Raw genomic sequence first — 14,584 nt, forward strand, 5'->3', positions numbered from 1 at the left:
CGCACACCTATACACCATAAATACAACACTTGACAAATAACAATCTCTGACAAAGACATGAGGGGAAACAGAGGGTTAAATACACAATAGGTAATGGATGGGATTGAAAACAGGTGTGTGGGAAGACAAGACAAAACCAATGGAAAATGAAAAATGGATCGATGATGGCTAGAAGACCGGTGACGTCGACCGCCGAACACCGCCCGAACAAGGAGAGGCAACGACTTCGGCAGAAGTCGTGACATTACCCCCCCCCCCTGACGCGCGGCTCCAGCAGCGCGTCGACACCGGCCTCGGGGACGACCCGGAGGGCGAGGTGCAGGGCGATCCGGATGGAGGCGGTGGAATTCTTTTAACATGGAAGGATCTAAAACGTCCTCCACCGGAACCCAGCATCTCTCCTCCGGCCCGTACCCCTCCCAGTCCACGAGGTACTGAAGGCCCCTCGCCCGACGTCTCGAATCCAAAATGGATCGAACAGAATACGCCGGGACCCCCTCGATGTCTAGAGGAGGTGGAGGAACTTCACGCACTTCAGCCTCCTGGAGCGGGCCAGCCACCACCGGCCTGAGGAGAGACACATGGAACGAGGGGTTAATACGGTAATTAGTGGGCAGTTGTAACCTATAACATACCTCGTTCACTCTCCTCAGGACTTTAAACGGCCCCACAAACCGCGGACCCAGCTTCCGGCAGAGCAGGCGGAGGGGCAGGTTTCGGGTCGAGAGCCAGACCCTGTCCCCTGGTGCGAACACCGGGGCCTCACTGCGGCGACGGTCTGCGCCAATTTTCTGGCGCCTTATGGCACGCTGAAGGTGGACGTGGGCTGCCTCCCAGGTTTCCTCAGCGTGCCGAAACCAATTGTCCACCGCAGGAGCCTCGGTCTGACTCTGATGCCAAGGAGCCAGAACCGGCTGATACCCTAATACACATTGAAAAGGAGTAAGGTTAGTGGAGGAGTGACGTAGCGAGTTCTGGGCCATCTCTGCCCAGGGCACGAACTTCGCCCACTCCCCCGGCCGGTCCTGGCAATAGGATCGCAGAAACCTGCCCACATCCTGGTTAACTCTCTCCACCTGCCCATTACTCTCGGGGTGAAAACCTGAGGTAAGACTAACCGAGATCCCCAGACGTTCCATGAACGCCTTCCAGACCCTTGATGTGAACTGGGGACCCCGATCAGACACTATATCCTCAGGCACCCCATAGTGCCGGAAAACGTGTGTAAACAGGGCCTCTGCAGTTTGTAAGGCCGTAGGGAGACCGGGCAAAGGGAGGAGACGACAGGACTTCGAAAACCGATCCACAACGACCAAGATCGTGGTGTAACCCTGTGAAGGTGGAAGATCAGTCAAAAAATCCACCGACAGGTGCGACCACGGCCGTTGAGGAACAGGTAAAGGTTGAAGCTTACCTCTAGGCAGGTGTCTAGGAGCCTTGCACTGGGCGCACACCGAGCAGGAGGAAACATAAATCCTCACGTCCTTAGCTAAAGTGGGCCACCAGTACCTCCCATCAAGACAGCGCATCGTCCGACCTATCCCAGGATGACCAGAGGAGGGTGACGTGTGAGCCCAATAGATCAATCGGTCGCGGACAGCAGACGGAATGTACAGACGACCAGCTGGACACTCAGGAGGAGAGGACTCTGCACGTGACGCCCGCTCAATGTCCGCGTCCAGCTCCCACACTACTGGCGCCACCAAACACGAAGCTGGGAGTATGGGAGTGGGATCCATGGACCGCTCCTCTGTGTCATACAGCCGAGACAATGCGTCTGCCTTGACGTTCTGGGAGCCTGGTCTGTAAGTAAGAGTAAACACAAAACGAGTGAAAAACATGGCCCACCTTGCCTGGCGAGGATTCATTCTCTTCGCCTGCCGGATGTACTCCAGATTGCGGTGGTCAGTCCAGATGAGAAAAGGGTGTTTAGCCCCCTCAAGCCAGTGCCTCCACACCTTCAAGGCTTCTACGACAGCTAACAGCTCTCGGTCCCCCACATCATAGTTTCGCTCCGCCGGGCTGAGCTTCTTCGAAAAGAAAGCACAGGGGCGAAGCTTCAGTGGCACACCCGAACGCTGAGAGAGCACTGCTCCTATCCCAGCTTCGGATGCGTCCACCTCTACCATGAATGGCAAAGAGGGATCCGGATGAGCCAACACAGGCGCCGAGGTAAACAGAGTCTTCAGGTGTCCAAAAGCCCTGTTCGCCTCAGCCGACCACTGCAAGCGCACCGGGCCCCCCTTTAGCAGTGAGGTAATGGGAGCCGCAACCTGACCAAAACCCCGGATAAATCTCCGGTAGTAATTGGCAAACCCCAAAAAGCGCTGCACCTCCTTTACCGTGGTTGGAGTCGGCCAATTACGCACGGCTGTAATGCGGTCGCTCTCCATTTCCACTCCTGAAGTGGAAATCCGATGCCCTAGGAAGGAGATGGATTGTTGGAAGAACAAGCATTTCTCAGCCTTGACATATAGATCATGCTCCAACAGGCGACCAAGCACCCTGCGCACCAGGGACACATGCTCGGCGCGTGTAGCGGAGTATATCAGAATATCATCTATATACACCACTACACCCTGCAGGTCCCTGAAGATCTCATCTACAAATGATTGGAAGACTGATGGAGCATTCATCAACCCATATGGCATGACCAGGTACTCATAATGACCTGAGGTGGTGCTAAATGCCGTCTTCCACTCATCACCCTTCCGAATACGCACCAGATTATACGCACTCCTGAGATCCAATTTTGTGAAGAAGCGTGCCCCGCGCATTGACTCCATAACTGTATTTATCAGAGGTAGCGGGTAACTATATTTCACCGTGATTTTATTGAGACCTCGATAATCAATGCACGGGCGTAAACCGCCATCCTTCTTCTTCACAAAAAAGAAACTCGAAGAGGCGGGTGAAATGGATGGCTGAATGAACCCCTGACGCAGGGATTCAGAGATATATGTATCCATAGCCACCGTCTCCGCTTGCGACAGGGGATACACGTGACTCCTGGGATATGCAGCGTCTACCAGGAGATCTATCGCACAATCCCCCTGTCGATGGGGTGGTAATTGAGTCGCCTTCTTTTTACAGAAGGCGAGAGCCAAATCGGCATATTCTGGAGGAATGTGCACGGTGGAGACCTGGTCTGGACTTTCCACCGTAGTAGCACCAACGGAAACCCCTAAACACCTACCTGAGCACTCTCGCGACCACCCCGTGGGGGCCCTCTGTGGCCAAGAAACAGTGGGGTTATGACACGCTAACCAGGGTAGACCTAGCACTACAGAATACGCAGGGGAATCAATAAGAAAAAGACTAATCTTCTCCTTGTGACCCTCCTGCGTTATCATATTCAACGGTGCGGTGACCTCCCTGATAAAACCTGACCCTAATGGTGTACTATCTAAGGCATGAATAGGGAAAGGCATATCCACAGACACAATAGGGATCCCTAAACTATGAGCTAAATTTTTATTAATGAAATTTCCAGCCGCGCCTGAATCTACTAGCGCCTTATACTGGGAATGCAGGGAAAAATCCGGAAAAGTGACAGAGACAAACATAAGTGCAACAGAGGGCTCTGGATGAGAATGGTGCCTACTCACCTGGGGTGATGCCAGAGTGCCCTGCCTGCCTTCTCTATTCCCAGAGGAACCAACCCGGCACCGACCAGCAGTGTGATCTCTGCGACCATAGATGGTGCTCGAGCGGGAACCCCCTCCGGTCTCCCGGCGCACCGTCCCTCCCAATTCCATTGGTTCGGGAGAGAGGGTGCGGGAGGATGGAACAACCAGACCCTGATCTAGACGTCCACGAGTAGCCAGCATGTTGTCCAGCCTGATGGACATGTCCACCAGCTGGTCGAAGTTGAGGGTGGTGTCTCTACAGGCCAGCTCCCGACGGACGTCCTCGCGTAGGCTACAACGGTAATGGTCGATCAGGGCCCTGTCGCTCCATCCAGCGCCGGCAGCCAAGGTCCTAAACTCCAAAGCAAACTCCTGGGCACTCCTCGTCTCCTGCCTCTGATGATAGAGGAGCTCACCCGCCGTTTTTCCTTCGGGAGGATGGTCGAATACTCTCCTGAAATAAAGGGTGAACTCCTCAAAATGGTCCAACGCCGCATTCTCCTCTCTACACACAGCGCTGGCCCACTCCCGTGCTTTCCCGGTGAGGCAGGAGACGAGGGCGGAACTCTTCTCCCGGTCGGATGGTACTGGGGAGACCGTGGCCAGATATAAGTTCAGTTTAAGGAGGAAACCCTGGCAGCCGGCAGTATCTCCGTTGTAACCCGTGGGTAGGGGTAAACGGATTTTGTTAGGTTCAGGTGGGGAAAACGCGTTAAAGGTAAATCCCAGTTGTGGCAGTGGAGGCGCTGGAGAAACTCCCTGTCTCTCCCAGCGATCCATATTCTGGACAATGCGATCCATGACGGCGCTCAAACAGTCAATCTCCTTCGCTTGTTCCATAACGCGCTTTTCCACCTCCATGGGCGTCGTGTCCTCTCCTGCTGACTTCATATATATTTGGTCAGAGATTCTGTCACAGTTGCGTGTATAAGTGGCAGGGAAGTCAGGCGCAGGAGAGTCAAATAGAGTGTAGAATGGAGTTTTTTAATTATAGTCCCAGTAATCTGCTCCATAACACTCATAAGAAAACATAAAACAAATATGGGTACGATGACCCGTCGCACACCTATACACCATAAATACAACACTTGACAAATAACAATCTCTGACAAAGACATGAGGGGAAACAGAGGGTTAAATACACAATAGGTAATGGATGGGATTGAAAACAGGTGTGTGGGAAGACAAGACAAAACCAATGGAAAATGAAAAATGGATCGATGATGGCTAGAAGACCGGTGACGTCGACCGCCGAACACCGCCCGAACAAGGAGAGGCAACGACTTCGGCAGAAGTCGTGACACACCATAGTTCTTCAACCTCTTTATGTTCCTGTTCCAGGCTGGAGTTTCCAGATGGGCTCTGCGTACCAGTTCCACAGCTGGCGTGTCTTTGTGTTGGTGTGTGCCTTTCCCTCTGTGGCAGCCATCTCTGCCCTCACCACAATGCCCGAGAGCCCACGCTTCTTCCTGGAGGTCAGTCCACCAACCACCAATGAAAATATAACAAAAATCATAGTAGCTACCCAAGGCATTGTTTATCATCTTGGGTTTAACTTGGGACTTACTGCTGTGTTTGAATATCATGACACCTACAGTAGCTACCGTCAACATACAGCTGCTGGGATCCTGATTATCCTGACAAATATACTATAATGAGTTCCTATTTATTTAGCTATTCATTAGACAAATGTGTCTGTCTTGTCTGTTGTAGAATGGGAAACACGATGAGGCTTGGATGATTCTGAAGCAGGTCCATGACACCAACATGAGGGCGAAGGGCTACCCAGAGAGGGTCTTCTCTGTGAGTGACACACACACACATGCACACACAGTACATCCATCCTAAACTACTATAAAAACCCTATCAGACACATCTAGTCTGTGAAGTGAAGCAGTCTTTTATTAAGAGAAAAGAAATGAGGGGACATTTTTATATTCATGAGTCATCTAGCAAATACTGTCTCTGAGCAAACACAGCCTGTCTCATACATTTACAGTAAGGAGAGCCCTTGTTCAATTTGCATGAACTTATTAGTTATTTGAGGATGAATTAAGCTTTGATAAACTTGTTTAGGGAGTAATTATGTTAAGGAAGTTAGTGTGACTGAGTTGTGTTGTTGCCCCTAGGTGACCACTATCAAGACAGTTAAGCAGATGGATGAGCTGGTGGACATGGGAGAGGGCACCGCCTGGCACCAGAGATGGAGGATGAAGCTGGCTGACCTGTTCAACCAGGTAACATACTCTACCTTAATAACCTGTTCAACTAGGTAACATACTCTACCTTAATAACCTGTTCAACTAGGTAACATACTCTACCTTAATAACCTGTTCAACTAGGTAACATACTCTACCTTAATAACCTGTTCAACCAGGTAACATACTCTACCTTAACCTGTTCAACCAGGTAACATACTCTACCTTAATAACCTGTTCAACCAGGTAACATACTCTACCTTAACCTGTTCAAGCAGGTAACATACTCTACCTTAACCTGTTCAACCAGGTAACATACTCTACCTTAATAACCTGTTCAACCAGGTAACATACTCTACCGTAACCTGTTCAACCAGGTAACATACTCTACCTTAATAACCTGTTCAACCAGGTAACATACTCTACCTTAACCTGTCCAACCAGGTAACATACTCTACCTTAACCTGTTCAACTAGGTAACATACTCTACCTTAATAACCTGTTCAACCAGGTAACATACTCTACCTTAACCTGTTCAAGCAGGTAACATACTCTACCTTAACCTGTTCAACCAGGTAACATACTCTACCTTAATAACCTGTTCAACCAGGTAACATACTCTACCGTAACCTGTTCAACCAGGTAACATACTCTACCTTAATAACCTGTTCAACCAGGTAACATACTCTACCTTAACCTGTTCAACCAGGTAACATACTCTACCGTAACCTGTTCAACCAGGTAACATACTCTACCTTAACCTGTTCAACCAGGTAACATACTCTACCTTAATAACCTGTTCAACCAGGTAACATACTCTACCGTAACCTGTTCAACCAGGTAACATACTCTACCTTAATAACCTGTTCAACCAGGTAACATACTCTACCTTAATAACCTGTTCAACCAGGTAACATACTCTACCTTAACCTGTTCAACCAGGTAACATACTCTACCTTAACCTGTTCAACCAGGTAACATACTCTACCTTAACCTGTTCAACCAGGTAACATACTCTACCTTAACCTGTTCAACCAGGTAACATACTCTACCTTAATAACCTGTTCAACCAGGTAACATACTCTACCTTAACCTGTTCAACCAGGTAACATACTCTACCTTAACCTGTTCAACCAGGTAACACACTCTACCTTAATAACCTGTTCAACCAGGTAACATACTCTACCTTAACCTGTTCAACCAGGTAACATACTCTACCGTAACCTGTTCAACCAGGTAACATACTCTACCTTAATAACCTGTTCAACCAGGTAACATACTCTACCTTAACCTGTTCAACCAGGTAACATACTCTACCTTAATAACCTGTTCAACCAGGTAACATACTCTACCTTAACCTGTTCAACCAGGTAACATACTCTACCTTAACCTGTTCAACCAGTTAATATACTCTACCTTAACCTGTTCAACCAGGTAACATACTCTACCTTAACCTGTTCAACCAGGTAACATACTCTACCTTAACCTGTTCAACCAGTTAACATACTCTACCTTAACCTGTTCAACCAGGTAACATACTCTACCTTAACCTGTTCAACCAGGTAACATACTCTACCTTAACCTGTTCAACCAGGTAACATACTCTACCTTAACCTGTTCAACCAGGTAACATACTCTACCTTAATAACCAGTTCAACCAGGTAACATACTCTACCTTAATAACCTGTTCAACCAGGTAACATACTCTACCTTAATAACCTGTTCAACCAGGTAACATACTCTACCTTAACCTGTTCAACCAGGTAACATACTCTACCTTAACCTGTTCAACCAGGTAACATACTCTACCTTAACCTGTCCAACCAGGTAACATACTCTACCTTAACCTGTTCAACTAGGTAACACACTCTACCGTAACCTGTTCAACTAGGTAACATACTCTTCCTTAACCTGTTCAACCAGGTAACATACTCTACCTTAATAACCTGTTGAACCAGGTAACATACTCTACCTTAATAACCTGTTGAACCAGGTAACATACTCTACCTTTACCTGTTCAACCAGGTAACATACTCTACCTTAATAACCTGTTCAACCAGGTAACATACTCTACCGTAACCTGTTCAACCAGGTAACATACTCTACCTTAATAACCTGTTCAACCAGGTAACATACTCTACCTTAACCTGTTCAACCAGTTAACATACTCTACCTTAACCTGTTCAACCAGGTAATATACTCTACCTTAACCTGTTCAACCAGGTAACATACTCTACCTTAACCTGTTCAACCAGTTAACATACTCTACCTTAACCTGTTCAACCAGGTAACATACTCTACCTTAACCTGTTCAACCAGGTAACATACTCTACCTTAACCTGTTCAACCAGGTAACATACTCTACCTTAATAACCTGTTCAACCAGGTAACATACTCTACCTTAATAACATGTTCAACCAGGTAACATACTCTACCTTAATAACCTGTTCAACCAGGTAACATACTCTACCTTAACCTGTTCAACCAGGTAACATACTCTACCTTAATAACCTGTTCAACCAGGTAACATACTCTACCTTAACCTGTTCAACCAGGTAACATACTCTACCTTAATAACCTGTTCAACCAGGTAACATACTCTACCTTAACCTGTCCAACCAGGTAACATACTCTACCTTAACCTGTTCAACTAGGTAACACACTCTACCGTATCCTGTTCAACTAGGTAACATACTCTTCCTTAACCTGTTCAACCAGGTAACATACTCTACCTTAATAACCTGTTGAACCAGGTAACATACTCTACCTTAATAACCTGTTGAACCAGGTAACATACTCTACCGTAACCTGTTCAACCAGGTAACATACTCTACCTTAACAACCTGTTCAACCAGGTAACATACTCTACCTTAACCTGTTCAACCAGTTAACATACTCTACCTTAACCTGTTCAACCAGGTAATATACTCTACCTTAACCTGTTCAACCATGTAACATACTCTACCTTAACCTGTTCAACCAGTTAACATGCTCTACCTTAACCTGTTCAACCAGGTAACATACTCTACCTTAACCTGTTCAACCAGGTAACATACTCTACCTTAACCTGTTCAACCAGGTAACATACTCTACCTTAATAACCTGTTCAACCAGGTAACATACTCTACCTTAATAACATGTTCAACCAGGTAACATACTCTACCTTAATAACCTGTTCAACCAGGTAACATACTCTACCTTAACCTGTTCAACCAGGTAACATACTCTACCTTAATAACCTGTTCAACCAGGTAACATACTCTACCTTAACCTGTTCAACCAGGTAACATGCTCTACCTTAATAACCTGTTCAACCAGGTAACATACTCTACCTTAATAACCTGTTCAACCAGGTAACATACTCTACCTTAACCTGTTCAACCAGGTAACATACTCTACCTTAACCTGTTCAACCAGTTAACATACTCTACCTTAACCTGTTCAACCAGGTAACATACTCTACCTTAACCTGTTCAACCAGGTAATATACTCTACCTTAACCTGTTCAACTAGGTAACATACTCTACCTTAACCTGTTCAACCAGGTAACACACTCTACCTTAACCTGTTCAACCAGGTAACACACTCTACCTTAATAACCTGTTCAACCAGGTAACATACTCTACCTTAACCTATTCAACCAGGTAAAATACTCTACCTTAATAACCTGTTCAACCAGGTAACATACTCTACCTTAATAACCTGTTCAACCAGGTAACATACTCTACCTTAACCTGTTCAACCAGGTAACACACTCTACCTTAATAACCTGTTCAATCAGGTAACATACTCTACCTTAACCTATTCAACCAGGTAACATACTCTACCTTAATAACCTGTTCAACCAGGTAACATACTCTACTTTAATAACCTGTTCAACCAGGTAACATACTCTACCTTAACCTGTTCAACCAGGTAACATACTCTACCTTAATAACCTGTTCAACCAGGTAACATACTCTACCTTAATAACCTGTTCAACCAGGTAACATACTCTACCTTAACCTGTTCAACCAGGTAACATACTCTACCTTAATAACCTGTTCAACCAGGTAACATACTCTACCTTAACCTGTTCAACCAGGTAACATACTCTACCTTAACCTGTTCAACCAGGTAACATACTCTACCTTAACCTGTTCAACCAGGTAACATACTCTACCTTAATAACCTGTTCAACCAGGTAACATACTCTACCTTAACCTGTTCAACCAGTTACATACTCTACCGTAACCTGTTCAACCAGGTAACATACTCTACCTTAATAACCTGTTCAACCAGGTAACATACTCTACCTTAACCTGTTCAACCAGTTAACATACTCTACCTTAACCTGTTCAACCAGGTAACATACTCTACCTTAACCTGTTCAACCAGGTAACATACTCTACCTTAACCTGTTCAACCAGTTAACATACTCTACCTTAACCTGTTCAACCAGGTAACATACTCTACCTTAATAACCTGTTCAACCAGGTAACATACTCTACCTTAATAACCTGTTCAACCAGGTAACATACTCTACCTTAATAACCTGTTCAACCAGGTAACATACTCTACCTTAACCTGTTCAACCAGGTAACATACTCTACCTTAACCTGTTCAACCAGGTAACATACTCTACCTTAACCTGTTCAACCAGGTAACATACTCTACCTTAACCTGTTCAACCAGGTAACATACTCTACCTTAACCTGTTCAACCAGGTAACATACTCTACCTTAACCTGTTCAACCAGGTAACATACTCTACCTTAATAACCTGTTCAACCAGGTAACATACTCTACCTTAACCTGTTCAACCAGTTAACATACTCTACCGTAACCTGTTCAACCAGGTAACATACTCTACCTTAATAACCTGTTCAACCAGGTAACATACTCTACCTTAACCTGTTCAACCAGTTAACATACTCTACCTTAACCTGTTCAACCAGGTAACATACTCTACCTTAACCTGTTCAACCAGGTAACATACTCTACCTTAACCTGTTCAACCAGTTAACATACTCTACCTTAATAACCTGTTCAACCAGGTAACATGCTCTACCTTAATAACCTGTTCAACCAGGTAACATACTCTACCTTAATAACCTGTTCAACCAGGTAACATACTCTTCCATAACCTGTTCAACCAGGTAACATACTCTACCGTAACCTGTTCAACCAGGTAACATACTCTACCTTAATAACCTGTTCAACCAGGTAACATACTCTACCTTAACCTGTTCAACCAGCTAACATACTCTACCTTAACCTGTTCAACCAGGTAACATACTCTACCTTAACCTGTTCAACCAGGTAACATACTCTACCTTAACCTGTTCAACCAGTTAACATACTCTACCTTAACCTGTTCAACCAGGTAGCATACTCTACCTTTATAACCTGTTCAACCAGGTAACATACTCTACCTTAATAACCTGTTCAACCAGGTAACATACTCTACCTTAATAACCTGTTCAACCAGGTAACATACTCTACCTTAATAACCTGTTCAACCAGGTAACATACTCTACCTTAACCTGTTCAACCAGGTAACATACTCTACCTTAACCTGTTCAACCAGGTAACATACTCTACCTTAACCTGTTCAACCAGGTAACATACTCTACCTTAACCTGTTCAACCAGGTAACACACTCTACCTTAATAACCTGTTCAACCAGGTAACATACTCTACCTTAATAACCTGTTCAACCAGGTAACATACTCTACCTTAATAACCTGTTCAACCAGGTAACATACTCTACCTTAACCTGTTCAACCAGTTAACATACTCTACCTTAACCTGTTCAACCAGGTAACATACTCTACCTTAACCTGTTCAACCAGGTAACATACTCTACCTTAATAACCTGTTCAACCAGGTAACATACTCTACCTTAATAACCTGTTCAACCAGGTAACATACTCTACCTTAATAACCTGTTCAACCAGGTAACATACTCTACCTTAATAACCTGTTCAACCAGGTAACATACTCTACCTTAATAACCTGTTCAACCAGGTAACATACTCTACCTTAACCTGTTCAACCAGTTAACATACTCTACCTTACCCTGTTCAACCAGGTAACATACTCTACCTTAATAACCTGTTCAACCAGGTAATATACTCTACCTTAACCTGTTCAACTAGGTAACATACTCTACCTTAACCTGTTCAACCAGGTAACAAACTCTACCTTAACCTGTTCAACCAGGTAACATACTCTACCTTAACCTGTTCAACCAGTTAACATACTCTACCTTAACCTGTTCAACCAGGTAACATACTCTACCTTAACCTATTCAACCAGGTAAAATACTCTACCTTAATAACCTGTTCAACCAGGTAACATACTCTACCTTAATAACCTGTTCAACCAGGTAACATACTCTACCTTAACCTGTTCAACCAGGTAACACACTCTACCTTAATAACCTGTTCAATCAGGTAACATACTCTACCTTAACCTATTCAACCAGGTAACATACTCTACCTTAATAACCTGTTCAACCAGGTAACATACTCTACTTTAATAACCTGTTCAACCAGGTAACATACTCTACCTTAACCTGTTCAACCAGGTAACATACTCTACCTTAACCTGTTCAACCAGGTAACATACTCTACCTTAATAACCTGTTCAACCAGGTAACATACTCTACCTTAATAACCTGTTCAACCAGGTAACATACTCTACCTTAACCTGTTCAACCAGGTAACATACTCTACCTTAATAACCTGTTCAACCAGGTAACATACTCTACCTTAATAACCTGTTCAACCAGGTAACATACTCTACCTTAACCTGTTCAACCAGGTAACATACTCTACCTTAACCTGTCCAACCAGGTAACATACTCTACCTTAACCTGTTCAACCAGTTAACATACTCTACCTTAATAACCTGTTCAACTAGGTAACATACTCTACCTTAATAACCTGTTCAACCAGGTAACATACTCTACCTTAACCTGTTCAACCAGGTAACATACTCTACCTTAATAACCTGTTCAACCAGGTAACATACTCTACCTTAACCTGTTCAACCAGTTAACATACTCTACCTTAACCTGTTCAACCAGGTAACATACTCTACCTTAACCTGTTCAACCAGTTAACATACTCTACCTTAACCTGTTCAACCAGGTAACATACTCTACCTTAACCTGTTCAACCAGGTAACACACTCTACCTTAACCTGTTCAACCAGGTAACACACTCTACCTTAATAACCTGTTCAACCAGGTAACATACTCTACCTTAACCTGTTCAACCTGTTAACATACTCTACCTTAACCTGATCAACCAGGTAACACACTCTACCTTAATAACCTGTTCAACCAGGTAACATACTCTACCTTAACCTATTCAACCAGGTAAAATACTCTACCTTAATAACCTGTTCAACCAGGTAACATACTCTACCTTAATAACCTGTTCAACCAGGTAACATACTCTACCTTAACTGTTCAACCAGGGTAACACCTCTACCTTAATAACCTGTTCAATCAGGTAACATACTCTACCTTAACCTATTCAACAGGTAACATACTCTACCTTAATAACCTGTTCAACCAGGTTAACATACTCTACTTTATACCTGTTCAACCAGGTACCATACTCTACCTTAACCTGTTCAACCAGGTAACATACTCTACCTTAACCTGTTCAACCAGGTAACATACTCTACCTTAATAACCTGTTCAACCAGGTAACATACTCTACCTTAATAACCTGTTCAACCAGAGTAACATACTCTACCTTAACCTGTGTCAACCAGGTAACATACTCTACCTTAATAACCTGTTCAACCAGTAACATACTCTACCTTAATAACCTGTTTCACCCGGTACCATACTCCTACTTAACCTGTTCCAACCAGGTAACATACTCCTACCTTAACCTGTCCAACCAGGTAAACATTACTCCTTACCCTTAAACCTGTTTCAACCAGTTAACATACTCTACCTTAATAACCTGTTCAACTAGTAACATACTCTACCTTAATAACCTGTTTCAACCAGGTAACATACTCTACCTTAACCTGTTCAACCAGGTAACATACTCTACCTTAACCTGTCCAACCAGGTAACATACTCTACCTTAACCTTTCAACCAGTTAACATACTCTACCTTAATAACCTGTTCAACTAGGTAACATACTCTACCTTAATAACCTGTTCAACCAGGTAACATACTCTACCTTAACCTGTTCAACCAGGTAACATACTCTACCTTAATAACCTGTTCAACCAGGTAACATACTCTACCTTAACCTGTTCAACCAGTTAACATACTCTACCTTAACCTGTTCAACCAGGTAACATACTCTACCTTAACCTGTTCAACCAGTTAACATACTCTACCTTAACCTGTTCAACCAGGTAACATACTCTACCTTAACCTGTTCAACCAGGTAAACACTCTACCTTACCTGTTCAACCAGGTAACACACTCTACCTTAATAACCTGTTCAACCAGGTAACATACTCTACCTTAACCTGTTCAACCTGTTAACATACTCTACCTTAACCTGATCAACCAGGTAACACACTCTACCTTAATAACCTGTTCAACCAGGTACACAACTCCTACCGTAATAACCTGTTCAACCAGGTAACATACTCACCTTAACCTTTTCAACCAGGTAAAATACTCTACCTTAATAACCTGTTCAACCAGGTAACATACTCTAACCTTAATAACCTGTTCAACCAGGTAACATACTCTACCCTAACCTTTCAACAGGTAACACACTCTACCTTAAT

General features: G+C 44.2%; 1 protein-coding gene across 1 annotated transcript in view; it reads left to right on the forward strand.

Annotated features, from left to right (window-relative positions):
- The window catches only part of LOC120031360 (synaptic vesicle glycoprotein 2A-like), a 44,997-nt gene that overhangs the window by 15,431 nt on the left and 14,982 nt on the right, over nt 1-14,584 (forward strand). The window contains exons 4-6 of the mRNA XM_038977076.1: nt 4,971-5,104; nt 5,343-5,432; nt 5,759-5,866. Of these exons, the coding sequence (XP_038833004.1) occupies nt 4,971-5,104; nt 5,343-5,432; nt 5,759-5,866 (332 nt within the window). The remainder of the gene's footprint in view (nt 1-4,970; nt 5,105-5,342; nt 5,433-5,758; nt 5,867-14,584) is intronic.

The sequence above is a fragment of the Salvelinus namaycush genome, chromosome 37 (assembly GCF_016432855.1).
Source record: "Salvelinus namaycush isolate Seneca chromosome 37, SaNama_1.0, whole genome shotgun sequence".
Lineage (NCBI taxonomy): Eukaryota > Metazoa > Chordata > Actinopteri > Salmoniformes > Salmonidae > Salvelinus > Salvelinus namaycush.